Source organism: Ceratotherium simum, chromosome 13 (assembly GCF_057802395.1).
Source record: "Ceratotherium simum simum isolate JZ-2026a chromosome 13, ASM5780239v1, whole genome shotgun sequence".
In the NCBI taxonomy this organism is placed as follows: Eukaryota; Metazoa; Chordata; class Mammalia; order Perissodactyla; family Rhinocerotidae; genus Ceratotherium; species Ceratotherium simum.
Genome location: NC_141912.1, coordinates 38,410,572 through 38,426,495, shown reverse-complemented (window position 1 = coordinate 38,426,495; position 15,924 = coordinate 38,410,572). Strand labels below are relative to the sequence as shown.

Sequence of the window (15,924 nt, the reverse complement as noted above, 5' to 3'; positions counted from 1 at the left end):
GGCTATTAGCTTATGTGCCAATGCCACTTTGTCTTGATTACGGTAGCTTTATAAGTCTTTAAATCACATTCCTCCATTTGTGTTCTTTTTCAAAATTGTTTTGATTGTTTTGGCTGTTCTAGGTCCTTTGCATTTCCATATGAATTTAGAATCAGCTTAGAATTTCTATTTTAAAAAAGCCTGCTGGGATTTTGATTGGGATTGCATTGAATCTATAGTTAATTTAGGCAGAATTAACATTTTAACAATATTGAGTCTTTTAACCCGTGAGAACAGTATCTCTCTCCATTCACTTGTCTTCTTTAATTTCTCTTAGTAATGCTTTGTAGTTTTCAGTATACAAGCCTTTCACATCTTTTGTGAGATTTGTCTGTATTTTATATTTTTGATGCTATTATAAATGGTGTTGCTTCTTAAATTTTAATTCCAGTTGTTTGTGTTAGGATATAGAAATACAATTATTTTTGTATATTGATCTTTTATCCTACAATACTGCTAAACTCATATATTCGGTCAAGTAATGTTTTTGTAGATTCCATCAGATTTTCTGCATAGTCAATCATGTTGTCTGCAAATAAAGACAGTTTTACTTCTTCCCCTTCTTGCCTTATTGCACTGGCTAGCACCTCCAGTATGATGTTGAGTAGAAGTAGTGAAAAGGGACCTTATTGTCTTGTTCCTGATTTTAGAGGGAAAGCACTCAGTCTTTCTCTATTAAGTATGGTGTTAGCTGTAGGTTTTTCATAGATGTCCTATATCAGGTTAAAGAAATTCCCTTCTATTCCTAGTTTGCTGAAGTTTTTTAAAATCAGGAGTAAACGTTGCATTGTCAAATGTTTTTTCTACATGTGTTGAGATGATCATATAGTCTTTATTTTTCAGATGATTAATATGGTAAACTACTTTGATAGAGTTTTGGATGTTAAACCAACCATGATATTCCTGGGATAAACTCTACTGGGTCATTATATACAATCCTTTTTATATATTGTTGCATTCGATTTGTTAAATTTTGGTTAGAATTTTTGCATCTATGTTCATGGGGGATATTTGTCTGTAGTTTTCTTCTTCAATGTCTCCATCAGGTTTTGGTATCAGAGTAATGCTTGCTTCATAGAAAGGAGTATTTCTTCCTTTCCAATTTTCTGTGAGAGCTTATGTAAAATTTGTATTTATTTCTTCCTTAAATCTTTGATAGGATTCAGCAGTGAAGCTATCCGGACCTGGAATTTTCTTTGTGGGAAGTTTTTAATTACAAATTAAAAATTTTAAAAACAGTTGCAGGACTATTGAGGTTATCTATTTCCTCTTGAGTAAGCTTTAGTAGTTTGTGTCTTTTAAGAGACTTGTCCATTTTACCTAAGTTGTCAAGTTTATTGCCATAAAGCTGTTCATAATATTCCCTTATTATCCTTTTAATATCTGTAGAATATGTAGTGAAATCACTGCTATCATTCCTGATACTGTTAATTTGTGTTTTCTCTCTTTTTTTTCTGATCAGCCTGACTAGAAGTTTATTAGTTTTTTGTTTGTTTGTTTTTGTTTTTGTTTAGCGAGGAAGATTGGCCCTGAGCTAACAACTGTTGCCAATCTTCCTCTTTTTGCTTGAGGAAGATTGTCCCTGAGCTAACATCTGTGCCAGTCTTCCTCTATTTTGTATATGGGATGCCACCACAGCATGGCTTGATGAGCGGTGCATAGGTCTGCGCCTGGGATCCAAATTTGTGAACCCCGGGCCTCTGAAGTGGAGCGCGCACACTTAACCACTACGCCACTGGGCCAGCCCCAAGGTTTATTAATATTTAATGAAACCAGCTTTTGGTTTCATTGATTTTATCTATTCTTTTTCTGTCTTCTGTCTCATTGATTTCTTCTCTGATCATTATTATTTTCTTCTACTTACTTTGAGTTTAATTTGCTCTTCTTTTTATACTTTCTCAAAACTGAGGTAGAAGCTGAGGTCAATGATTTAAGACCTTTCTTTTTTTTTTTTAAAGATTTTATTTATTTATTTTTCCCCCAAGGCCCCAGTAGATAGTTGTATGTCATAGTTGCACATCCATTCTAGTTGCTGTATGTGGGACGCGGCCTCAGCATGGCCGGAGAAGCGGTGTGTCGGTGCTCGCCTGGGATCCGAACCCGGGCCGCCAGCAGCGGAGCGCGCGCACTTAACCGCTAAGCCACGGGGCCGGCCCTAAGACCTTTCTGATTTTTGTTTTTGTTGAGGTGACATTGGTTTATGACATTATATAAATTTCATGTGTACATAATTATATTTTGACTTCTGTATAGACTACATCATGTTCACCACAAATGTCTAGTTGCCATCCGTCACCATACAAATGTGCCCTTTCTGCCCTCCCTCACTCCTCTTCCCGTCTGGTAACCACCAATCTGTTCTCTGTATCTATGTGTTTGTTTGTTTATCTTCCACAAATGAGTGAAATCTTATGGTATTTGTCTTTCTCCATCTGACTTATTTAGCTTAGCATAATGCCCTCAAGGTCCATCTATGGCTGAATAGTATTCCATTTTATATATAAATAAAGGCTGAGTGTATATATATATATATATATATATATATATACACACACACACACATACATATGTACCACATCTTCTTTATCCATTCATCTGTTGATGGGTACTTAGGTTGTTTCTAAGTCTTGGCTATTGTTAATATTGCTGCAGTAAACATAGGGGTGCCTATATCTTTTTGAATTAGTGTTTTTGTTTTCTTTGTATAAATACCCAGAAGTGGAATAGCTGGATCCTTTGGTAGTTCTATTTTTAATTTTTTGAGGAATCTCCATACTGTTTTCCATAGTGGCTGCACCAGTTTACATTTCTACCAGCAGTGTACGAGGGTTCCATTTTCTCCACATCATCTCCAACACTTGTTATTTCTTGTCTTTTAATAATAGCCATTCTGAGAGGTGTGAGGTGAGGTCTTGTGGTTTCAACATCACTAATTATTAGTGATGTTGAACATCTTTTCATGTGCCTGTTGGCGATCTGTATATCTTCTTTGGAAAAACATCTGTTTGGACCCTCTGCCCATTTTTTAATTGGGTTGTTTGTTTTTTTATTGCTGAGTTGTATGATTTCTTTATATATTTTGGATATTAACTCCTTATCAGATATATGACTTGCAAATATCTTCTCCCAATTGGTTGGTTGTCTTTTCGTTTTGTTGCTCGTTTCCTTTGCCATGCAGAAGCTTTTCAGTTTGATATAGTCCCATTTGGTTATTTTTTCTTTTGTTTCCCTTGCCTGAGGAGACATATTCAAAAACATACTGCTAAGACCACGGTCAAAGAATATACTACCTATGTTTTCTTCTAGGAGTTTCATGGTTTCGGGTCTTACATTCAAGTCTTTATTCCATTTTGAGTTAATTTTTGTGTATGGTGTAAGTTAATGGTCTACTTTCATTCTTTTGCGTGTGGCTGTCCAGTTTTCCCAATACCGTTTGTTGAAGAGACTTTCTTTTCTCTATTGTATGTTCTTGGCTCCTTTGTCAAAAATTAGCTGTCCATAATCTTATTTTGTAATACAGGGACTCAGTGCTATAAAATTTCCCCTAAGTGCTACTTTAATGGCATCACACAAATTTTGATATGCAGTGTTTTCATTTTTAGTAGGTTAAAAATATTTTCTAATTTCCCCTTGATTTCTTCTTTGATCTGTGAGTTGTGAGTTATTTATAAATGTGCTACTTCGTTTCAATATTTGGGGATTCTCCAGAAGTCTTTCTGTTATTGATTTCTAATTTAATTTTGGTATAATCAGAGAACATACTTTATATTATTTGAATCATTTTCAATTTATTGAAAATAGTTTATGGTCCACAATATGTTCTATCTTGATGAATGTTTCATGTGTACCTAGAAAGAATATTTATTCTGCTATTGTTGGGTGCAGTGTTCTATAAATGTCAATTAGGTCAGGTTGTTTGATGGTATTGTTCAAATCTTCTAATATCTTTTCTAATTTCCTGTCTACTTGTTCTATCAATTACTGAAAGAGAGGTATTGAAATCTCTGACTATACTTGTGGACTTGTCTATTTCTCTTTGTAATTCTATTAGTTTTTGCTTCATGTATTTTGAAACTCTATTAGTGCGTGCATAAATGTTCAGGATTGTTATATCCTTCTGATAAACTGACCCCTTTATCATTATGAAACGACCTTCTTTATCCCCAGGATTATTCTTTGCCCTGAAACTTTCTTTATGTGATATTAATGCATCTACTCCAGTATTCTTTTGATTTGTGTTGACATGGTATATCTTTTCCTGTCTTTTAATTTTTAACCAATTTATGTCTTTATATTTAAAATATGCTTATTATAGGCACTATATAGTTGGGTCTTGCTTCTTTATCTCCTCTAACAACCTCTGCTTTTTTATTGGGGTATTTAGATCATTTATTCTTAGTGGACATCTTGTTATTTGTTTTCCATTTGTCCCATTTGTTCTTTTTCCTCTTTTTCTACCTTCTTTTGGATTAATTTATTATTTCTATGGTTTCGTTTTATCTCCTTTGCTACCTTATTATAGATAATTCTTTGTTGTGTATTTTAATGATTGTTTTAGAGTTTATGGTATACATCTTTAACTCATCACACTCTACCTTCAAGTAATATTATGCCACTTCACATATACTATAAGAACATTACAATAGTATACTTCCAATTTTCCTCTCCTATTTGTGCTACTGTTATCATATATTTTACTTTTATATATTATAAACCTCATCCTACATTGTTATTTTTGCTTAAATTATCTTTTAAAGAGCTTTAAATAATAAGAGAAATATCTTTATTTATTTATCTTTTTTACCCATGTTGTTACCATTTCCAGTGCTATTCATTCTTTTGTGTAGGTCCAGATTTCTATCTGGGATCATTTTTCTTCTGCCTAAAAGACTTCTTTTAACATTTGTTGTAGTGTTGATCTGCTGACAATAAATTCTTTCAGCTTTTGTTTGTCTGAAAAAGATTATTTCACTTATATTTTTTAAAATTTAAATACTTTTAATTTTTTAATTGTAAAATATACATAACACAATTTCCCATCATAAATTTTTAAGTGTAAAGTTCAGCAGTGTTAAGTACATTCACATTGTTGCGCCACAGATCTCCAGAACTCTTTTCATCTTGCAAAACTAAAACTCTAGACTCATTAAACAACAGCTCTCCATCCTCTCCTGCCCCTAGGCCCTGGCAACCACCATTCTACTCTCTGTATCTATGCATTGATTGCTCTAGGTACCTCATATAAGTAGAATCAAACAGCATTTGTCTTTTTTTTTTTTTTTTGGAGGAAGATTCACCCTGAGCTAACATCTGTTGCCAATCTTCCTCTAGTTTTTTTTTTTTTTTTTTTTGCTTGAGGAAGATTTGCCCTGAGCTAACATCTGTTGCAAACTTCCTCTATTTTGTATGTGGGTGGCCGCCACAGCAAGGCCGCCAATGAGTATTGTAGGTCCGTGCCTGGGAACTGAACCTGGGCCACCAAAGCAGAGCGTGCCAAACTTAAGCACTAGGCCATGGGGCCAGCCCCCCAGCATTTGCCATTTTTTGTCCTGTTTATTTCACTTAGCATAATGTCCTCTAGTTTCATCCATGTTGTAGCATGGGTCAGAATTTCTTTCCTTTTTAAGGCTGAGTAATATTCCATTGCATATATATACCACATTTTGTTTATCCATTCATCTGTTGATGTACATTGGGTTGCTTCCACCTTTTGCCTATTGTGAATAATGCTGCTATGAACGTGGTTGTACAAATATATCTTGGAGACCCTGCTTTCAATTCTTTTGGGTATATACCCAGAAGTGGAGTTGCTGGATCATATGATAATTTATTTTTAATTTTTTGAGGAACCACCATACTGTTTTCCACCACAGTGGTACTATTTTACACTCCCATCAACAGTGCACAAAGATTCTAATTTCTCCACATCCTCCCCAGAAACCCAACCCAAAATTATTATTTTGTTTTTTTGATAATAGCCATCCTATGGGTGTGAGGTGGTGTCTCATTGTGGTTTTTATTTGCATTTCTCTGATGTTTAGTAATGTTGAGCATCTTTCATGTGTTTATTGATCTTTTGTGTATCTTATTTGGAGAAATGTCTATTCAAGTCTTTTTCCCATTTTTTAATCAGGTTGTTTTGTTGTTGTTGAGTTGTAGGACTTCTTTATATATTCTGGATATTAACCCCTTATCATATATTTGATTTGCAAATATTTTCTTTCTTTCTATGGGTCGCCTTTTTACTCTATTTGTTGTGTCCTTTGATGCACAGAAGTTTTTTATTTTGATGTGATCCAATTTATGTATCTGTTTTTCTTTCTGTTCTTTCTTTTGTTGCCTGTGCTTTTGGTGTCATATCCAGGAAATCATTGCCAAATCCAATGTCATGAAGCTTTCCCCATATGTTTTCTTCTAAGAGTTTTCTAGTTTTACCTCTCGCATCTAGGTCTTTGATCCATTTTGAGTTAATTTTTGTATTTGGCATAACATAAGGGTCTAACTTCATTCTTTTGCATGTGGATATCCAGTTTTTTCCAGCACCATTTGTTGGAAAGACTGTCCTTTCCCCCACTGACTGGTCTTGTCACCCTTGTTGAAAATTATTTGACCATAGGTATTAGTCTGCTCAAGCTACTATAACAAAATACCACAGACTGGGTGGCTTAAACAACAGACATTTATTTTCTCACAGTTCTGGATGCTAGAAATCCATGATCAAGGTGCCAGCAAATTCAGTTTCTGGGAGAACTCTCTTCCAAGCTTGCAGATGGCCACCTTCTCTCTGTCCTCACATGGCACAGGTGGAGAGAGAGAGAGAGAGAGCTCTCTGGTGTCTCCTCCTCTTCTTATAAGGACACCAATCCTATTGGATTAGGACCTCACCCTTGTGACCACATTTAAGTTTCATGACCTCCCTAAAGGCCCTATCTCCAAATACAGTCACATTAGGGGTTAGGGCTTCAACATATGAATTTTGGGGGGAGACAATTTTGTCCATAGCAACATACATGACAGTTTATTTCCTGGGCTTTATTCTATTCCATTGGTCTATATGTCTGCCTTTATGACAGATACTCACACTGTTTGATTACTATAGCTTTGTAATATGTTTTTAAACCAGGAAGTGTGAGACCTTCAACTTTGTTCATCTCTTTTGAGATTGTTTTGGCTATTTGGGGTCCCTTGAGATCCTACATGAATTTTAGGATGAATTTTTCTATTTCTTAAAAAGAAAATGCTGTTTGTATTTTTATAGGGATTACATTGAATCTGTAGGTCAATACTTTAGGTAGTATTGTCATCTTAACAATATTAACTCTTCCAATCCATGTACACAGGATGTCTTTCCATTTATTTGTATCTCCTTTAATGACTTTGAGCAATGTTTTCTAGTTTTCAGTGTACAAGTCTTTCACTTCCTTGGTTAAATTTATTCATAAGTATTTTATTCTTTTTGATGATATTGTAAAGACTTGTTTTTTTAATTTCTTTTTTGGGTTGTTCATTGTTAGTGTATAGAAATACAACTGATTTTTGTATCCTGCAACTTTGGTGACTTTGTTTATTAGTTCTAGCAATTTTCTTTTTTCTTTATTTTTTTTTTTTGTTGGTGGAATCTTTAAAGTTTTGTGCATATAAGATTATGTCCTCTGTAAACAGAGATCATTTTACTTCATCCTTTCCAAGTTAGATAACTTTTGTTTCTTTTTCTTGCCTATTAGCTCTGGTTAAGATTTCCAGTACTATGTTAAATAGAAGTGGCAAAAATGGGGATCCTTGTCTTGTTCCTGATCTTAAAAGAAGTAAAATATCAAATATAGAATACCAATAAAGAGATAGAAGTTATAAAAAACAACCAAATGGAAATTCTGGAGTTGAAAAGTACAATAAGTGAAATGAAAAATTCACTAGAGAGGCTGAAAAGTAGATTTGTACCGGCAGAAAAAAGAATTAGTGAACTTGAAGATATGTGCTAGAGTTTAAGCAATCTGAAGAGTAGAGAGAAAAAAGGAGAAAAATAAGCAGAGCCTTAGAGAAATGTGGGACATTATTAAACATACCAACCAACATATGCAAAATGGGAGTATTGAAAGGAGAGGAGACAGAGAAAGGAACAGAAAAAATACCTGCAGAAATAATGGCTGAAAATGCCTGAAACTTATTGAAAAACACTAACCTACACATCCAGGAAGCTCGATGAACTTCAATTGGGCTAAATATAAAGAGATCCACAAACACACACTGCATAGTAAAAATGCTCAAGTCAAAGACAAGAAGAAAATCTTGAGAGCAGCAAGAGAAAAATGACTCATCGCGTATAAGGGAATCTCAATAGATCAATAGCTAATTTCTCAGCAGAAACAATGGAGGCCAGATGGCAGTGGGATAACATTCAAAGTGCTCCCCAAAAAACCACTCTTAACCAAGAATTCCATATTTGGCAAACCTTTATTTCAAAAATAAAGGCTCAGATTCTTGGAGTTCCAGGCTGATGGAGGTGACTTTGTAGTAGACATGTCTATTTGGATGTCCCAGGGGAACTCAAATCCACCATTTCCCAAGCTGTCTTCATCATCATCTTCCCCACCTCCATCCTAAGTATGTTTCTGCCTTCATGCTCCCCACGTCAGTGAATGGGCCACCCTCCACCCAGGTGCTCATTCCAGACTCATTCTGCCATAGACCCAAACCCAAAATGCTCCCCCAACATCCCTCTGTTGCCTTGCTTCATCCCATTTCCTTCAACAGCCTCTCAACTGCTCTGCCTGCCCCCACTCTTGACCCATTTCTTTTTTTTTTTTAATTTTTAAAAAATCTATCCACTAGACTTATTTATTTATTTATTTATTTATTTATTTATTTATTTATTTGTGAGGAGATCAGCCCTGTGCTAACATCTGCCAATCCTCCTCTTTTTTTGCTGAGGAAGACTGGCCCTGGGCTAACATCTGTGCTCATCTTCCTCCACTTTATATGGGACGCCACCACAGCATGGCTTGTCACGCAGTGCATTGGTGCACTCCCAGGATCCGAACCGGCGAACCCCAGGCCACTGCAGCGGAGCGTGCGCAGTTAACCGCTTGCGGCACCGGGCCGGTCCCATCTTGACCCATTTCTGACCCATGGTCCTCACAGCAGCAAGAAAGATTTTTCTAAAACGCAAATCAGATAATCACACACACACACACACACACCCTTAAGACTCTTCCAGATCTCTCCATTTTCTTTCAGAGAAACTTCCACATGGCAGGTGGCAGATAAGGCCCCTTCCTTCTGGCCTGACAACCCACGTAGGTCAAGACCCCTCTGCTCAAGACCAAACTTGCTGTTTCCAAAATGGCTTTTGCCTGTCCCTGTGCCTACCTGGATGTGTCCACTTTGCCAGGGGTGAAGTGCCTCCTTTTTCCACCCAGTTAATGCCCACATCATTTAAGACACAAGCTCGATGATTGCCTTCTCCAGAAAGTCTCCCCTGATTCTCATTCTGGGTTAAATCTTGTTACATCTTAAGGACACTGGACCACCTCCTCCACAGCATTTATCACGCTGCATTGTAAATTTTCTTTTCCTTTTTAAAATTTTTTAAAAAACATTTTATTCATTTGTTCTTTTAATTGTCTAGCTTCCTCACTAGAATGTTTACCTGTGTATCTCCAGTACCAAGCTCATTAGGTGCTCAATAGATGTTTGCTGAATGAATGTTGAATGAATAGAATGTACCAGAGGAACTCGACAGGAGGCAGAAAGAGAAGTTAGGCTGTTATTACAGTGACCGAGGAGGGAGATTCTAGGGCCCAAACCAAGGCAGGGGCAGCAGGACGAGGAACCAGTGGGACTTATAAAGACATTGCCTTGAAATCTGCCACACAGCTTAAACCACAGGAACAAGCCCGTGTGGCTTGGGGCCCTATTTTTGGGTGGTGCAGGAGAGCACTCCGTGGGTAATGGCTGCTCTGGAAGCTGCTCTGTGAGCAGGGACAAGGTGAAGTTTGGTTGGTGGGGACAAGGAAGTATCAATGTAGCCATCCACTGGCCAGCACACTGCCTCTCCTGCCCCACCTGGGACCCTCCAGGGCCTGGGGTGCAGCGAGAGGTTTGTGTATCAAGGACTAAATTCTGGAGTCACGCAGAGTTGGGAGGATAGTGGGGAATAACATGTAAGAATATTTTGGATGAGGGGCCAGCCCAGTTGCATAGTGATTAAATTCCCCGGCTCCGCTTCGGCGGCCCGGGGTTCACAGGTTCAGATCCTGGGCGCAGACCGACACACCGCTTGTCAAGCCAGGCTGTGGCGGCATCCCATATAAAGTCAGGAAGATGGGCACGGATGTTAGCCCAGGGCCAGTCTTCCTCAGCAAAAAGAGGAGGATTGGCAACGGATGTTAGCTCAGGGCTGATCTTCCTCACCAAAAAGAAAAAGAAGAAGAAGAAGAAGATTTTGGATGAACCTTGAAAACGTTACAAAAAGTTAAATAAGCCAGACGCAAAAGGACAAATACTATATGATTCCACTTATATGAGGGACCTAGAATAATCAAATTCATAGAGATAGAAAGTAGAATGGTGGTTGACAGGACCTCAGGGGCGGGAGTGGGGTGGGACGGGGAATTAGTGTTTGATGGGTAGAGAGTTTTTCTCTGTAAGAGACTCTGTACAGAATACAGAGTTTTTCATATGAAAGAATATGAAGAAGTCTGGAGATGAATGGTGCTGATGGTTGCCCAACAATGTCAATGTACTTAATGCCATTGAGTTGTACATTCACAAAGGGTTAAAATGGTAAAATTTATGTTAGGTATATTTTACTGCGATAAAAAAATTACTACTGACAAACAAAGAATGTTTGGGATTGATGGAGGGAGGAAGAAGTCTGGAGGAGGGCCAATGGCAGCCTCTCTGCTCCAACAGGACTGAGCAGGAGCCCTGTTCCAGTCACCTCAGAAGGAGGCCGTGTCAGGCTTCCAACCGGTTGTCCCCATTGGAAACACATGGACCAGAAAACTGCATGCGTTCCCCTCACGTGTGACTGTTGCCCTTGCCTCTCCCCTCACGGTGGGAGCTTGCCATTGTGGTGAAGAAGGGGAGGGAGCTTTGCTCTGGAGTTCTCTGACTTGGGAGCTGGTAAGAAGGTGATGGGCTGGGAGGGATGTTTGCACTGAGCCCAGCCTATCCTAGCCTTGGGCCCTCCGTGACAAACATGCCCTCAGCAGGGTTTGCCTGGGCTTAGGCATATCCATCCTGGCTGGAGCCAGTCTCTAGAGTTCAGGTCTAACGCAGGTTGCAGTGGGAGGTCTGCCTGCTGGGTCTTCGCCCGGACAATGGCGGCTTATTTTTAAGGCACCTTCGCCCTAGGCAGAGAAGATAGTAAGTCTTGGATCCATAAACCTTCCCCCAGTCCACTTGCTGCCGGCCCAACCCCATGACTTGGGACAAGTCTGGGTCAGACCCAGGGAGCAAAGCAGGGATATTCCCTTTCTAAGCACTTGGAAGGAAAGAAAGAGAGGCCCGGGGGAGGGTCAGGGATGATTCCAGGCCCTTGAGGGGCTAGTTTTCTGATTTCAGAGAAACAAATGTCACAGAAAGGAGCCCAGAACTGACTCTATCATTATTCCAGAGACAGGAGCTTTCTAATTCCCACAAGCCTGACACCAATAGGAGCACCCTTTTTGGCAACTTAAAGCACAGCTGTCACTGGACAGCAGAGCTGGAAGCTACGTGAGGAGTATCCCAGGCCAATAATGTGCTTACTTCCCAATGATGTGGTCACCTATAGCTAGTTAGGTCAGAGCAGGGACGAGACCCCATGTCCCTTGACTTCCAGCCCATTGCCTGTCCATATGCCACTGTTGCTCTTAGCTCCCCCATTTGCATCTAGTGTGGAGGAATTTGTCTAGGGCTAGCTCTGCCATCTTGTCATGTATTGCCATGATTTTTTTTTTCTGCAGCAGATGCTCTGGTAAAACAAATATAAAATGAATGACAAGACATTCTCCTTCTTGGTGGGCATCTTCTCTGTCCTCAACACCATCCAGTTCCTCATCTTTGACTCGAACCAGGTTACATTCATTGGCTACGAGGACAAGTTCAACATCTACACAGACACAAACTCTGAGGTAGTCTCTTGGGTCATCATCAACAGGAGGAACACCAGCATCGGGCTATCCGTCATCACCATCGTGGTCAGCTGCTTGCTCTTCTATTGCCTTCACGTGAACAACTACGTGGGGCTGCTGTGCTATGTCTTGTGGATCATCGCCTATGAGCTCATCAACTTCTCCATGGTCCTGCTCATCAACGGGACCATCAAAGAGCAGTTCAAGGAGCTGAGTTACCTGCACTTGACCATCCAAATCTCCCGCATGCTCCTGCATTTCCTCTGTCTGCCCTTGGTCACCAAGCATATGTACTCCCTTTACAAGGACCCCAAGATGTTAGGCAAGATAGGCCGCCGCAGGTACTCCTCCATCAGTATAGTCGATTTGTGGCCGCCTGTTGGGCCACCTCTTAGGCCAGGAACATTGTACCGCAAGAGGAACTGAACCGTGCCAGGAAGAAGAGAGAGAAGACAGCGCTCCCCAACCACGGCTCCCTCTTTACTTGCCTGCCTTCTGCTGATTTTGCTTGCCTTTTCGGGGTTCTTGAGTTTTCTGCACTTAAGGGTGGTTCTTGGAGGACGGAGAGTTGTGCGTGTGTGTGTTTGTGACTTGTTTTAGTGTTTAATTATATACTGCCTTTGTGCTTGCTTAGCCATCTCACTGGTGTATGCTCTTGTCTTTCATGGTCCCCTCCTCTCTGCACATCCTTGGTTTCTAATTTTTTCTTGTGGCTTGCCCCACAGGCGCGTGGTTCTGCTGAGTCCTGCTGGAGCAGTGCTCTCCGATAGAACTTTCTGTGCTGATAGAAATGTTCTCTATCTATGCTGTCCACTAGCCACATGTGGTATTGAGCACTTGGAACATGGCTATTACAACCCAGGAATCAAATTTTAAATTTTATTCCATTTTAATTACAGGCACACCTCAGAGACATTGAGGGTTCAGTTCCAGACCACTGCAATACAGCGAATATCGCAATAAAGCAAGTCACGTGAATTTTTTGGTTTCCCAGTGCATAAAAAGTTATGTTTACACTATACTGTAGTCTATTAAGTGTGCAATAGCATTATGTCTAAAGAAACAATGTATATACCTTAATTAAAAAATACTTTATTGATAAAAAAAATGCTAACCATCACCTGAGCCTTCAGTAAGTCATAATCTCTTTGCTGGTGGAGGATCTTGTAAAAAAACAGAATATCTGTGAAGCACAATAAGGCAAAGTGCAATAAAACAAGGTGTGCCTGTAATTTCAATTTCAACAGCCACATGCGGCTGGCTTGTGGCTGCCATATTGGAGAGCACAGGAGTCTGGAGCCTCATTTTACTCCTGCGTACAACCATAGAAAGAACCTGTCCAGCTTCACGCATCGCTCTGCTTCCCTCATACTTTTTAGAAAGCAGTTCCTTATGTTGGTTCATAGCATGGCAAGAAGAATCTCCATTAAAGAAAGCTCCAGGGGCCGGCCTCCTGGCTTAGCGGTTAAGTGCGCGCGCTCCGCTACTGGCGGCCTGGGTTTGGATCCTGGGCATGCACTGCTTCTCCAGCCATACTGAGGCGGCGTCCCACATACAGCAACTAGAAGGATGTGCAGCTATGACATGCAACTATCTACCCGGGCTTTGGGGGAAAAAAGGAGGAGGATTGGCAATAGATGTCAGCTCAGAGCTGGTCTTCCTCAGCAAAAAGAGGACGATTGGCATGGATGTTAGCTCAGGGCTGATCTTCCTCAAAAAAAAAAAAAGAAAGAAAGCTCCAGGTTTCTCAATTTAAGCACTGTAGACATTTTGGACTGGGTAATTCTGTCTTGTAGGGGCCTATCCTGTGCATTGTAGATGTTTAGCAGCATCCATGGCCTCTACCCGCTAGATGCCAGTAGCATTCCCCCATCCTTGTGACCACCAAAAATATCTCCAGACCTTGCCAAATGTTCCCCGGGGGGCAAAATTGCCCCCAGTTGAGAACCACTATTTTGAAGCAATACACCCCCAGGGTTGAGAGCTGATACGCCACTACTATTCACGAATGGAGAGCTCTTTTACTGAGAGCCCTTTACATTCACCACCTTGTGTAGTTTTAATCCTAATGTTCCCATTTTATGGTTTGGTGAAACTGAGGCAGGGCACTTAAGTGATGTGATCAAGGTCACGTAGTAGCAAAAGCAGGATTTGAATCTAGAGCATCTGACTTCATACACGAATGTCCTACTTGATTCCCTGAGGCACTCTTACCAAGGTAAAAAAGAAAAAAAGAGGGACCTCCTTTTAGGATATTTTCTTTTCCTTCAAAAAATTTGGGGAGTGAAGTCAAGGGACACTGTTTCTTTTGACCACACCCTCCAAACCATGAGCATAACAACAGTAGCCCACTTTTACTCAACACTTAATAAGTGCCAGGTACTATTCTAACAGTTCACCAATTCTCACCATCCTACAAGGGATCAATTTGGATCCAGGGCAGTTCCCCAAATCACCACCAGATGGCAGTCAGCAATAAGCTTTTGCTTAGCGCTGTTTGCCTTCTAAGGCAGATCCTCCAGGGGTGGCTGATTTGGGATTTAGAGAACCTCTAACTGATGAGTGGGGACCAACATTGTGTGTCCCTGCTTCAGTCTCACAAGGCGTGCCTTGACTGGTTGTGACTCACTGGTACCAGAAACAAAAAATTAAACGTGGGCAGACTTCAGGGTTCTGATCCCCCATTCCAGCTGGCTTGGTGTTGGGGAGGTGGGTATACTGGGGACCTGTGTGTAGAAGAGGTGAAGGGAGAAGCAGAGTTCCAAGAATCAGCTCAACCAAGAGTTACCTTGGCTCAGATACAAGACTGTGCCCCTCGGGCCAGCCCCGTGGCTTAGTGGTTAAGTGCGGCGCTCCCCTGCTGGCAACCCGGGTTTGGATCCCAGAAGCGCACTGACACACTGCTTCTCCAGCCATGCTGAGGCCGCGTCCCACATACAGCAACTGGAAGGATGTGCAGCTATGACATACAACTATCTACTGGGGCTTTGGGGGAAAAAATAAATAAAATTATAAAACAAAGAAAACCTTTAAAGACTGCGCCCCTCTACACCAAGACTCATCAAAAGCATTGTTTGTATCTGTCTCCACTTCCTGGCCTCCCTTTCTCTCTAGAAGCCCCTCCACTGCACTGAGACTGCCCACTCATCTCCACACTGCCCAACCCTGAGCTCAGCCTTCTCTTGCCGGACCTCTCCATGGGTTTTGACCAGCTGATCCCTCCCCGTCCTGCAAACAGGTTTCTCTCTCTACCTACGGGACGCCAGGGCCACCACTATCCATTCACCACCCGCCTGGCTGGCCCTCCTCCTCTCTCCTTCACTGTCTCCTCATTTCCCTGACCTCCAAACATTGGAATGCTCCCAGGCTCAGTCCTTGGTCCCCTTCTCTTCTCTGTCTCTGTCACCCCCAGCTCCCCTTCCCCAGGCCCATGGTGGATAACCCCCACATTGACACATCCAGTCTGGACTTCTCCCCTGAAATCTGCACTTGCTGATCTAATTGCTTCCTTGCTGTTGCAGGCGCCTCTAACATGGTTCCCAACTATCCCTGCCCATTGATATTCACACTCATCACCTCTCTTGGAACACAGTCTGGACCTAGTGACCCTGGTTTAACAAGCAGAACACTGTAGAAGTGATGGGATGTCACCTCCAAGATTAGGTTACAAAAAGACGATGACTTCAGTGTTGCTCGCTCTCTCTGAGGGAAGCCAGCTGCCAAGTTGGGAGCATCACCACTGTTTGCCCAGGCTATTGCTGTAGCAGCA

At 40.8% G+C, this 15,924-nt stretch overlaps 1 protein-coding gene across 1 annotated transcript; it reads left to right on the top strand.

Annotated features, from left to right (window-relative positions):
* The first annotated feature begins 12,014 nt into the window (after positions 1-12,014).
* On the top strand, positions 12,015-12,581 carry TMEM217B (transmembrane protein 217B). The gene has a single exon (XM_014782565.2). The coding sequence runs from the start codon at positions 12,015-12,017 to the stop codon at positions 12,579-12,581; it is 567 nt and encodes a 188-aa protein (XP_014638051.1).
* Positions 12,582-15,924: the final 3,343 nt, after the last annotated feature.

What these genes read in the sequence shown, in the direction of transcription:
- TMEM217B (XM_014782565.2), top strand. Translation starts at nt 12,015, where the DNA reads ATGAATGACAAGACATTCTCCTTCTTGGTGGGCATCTTCTCTGTCCTC.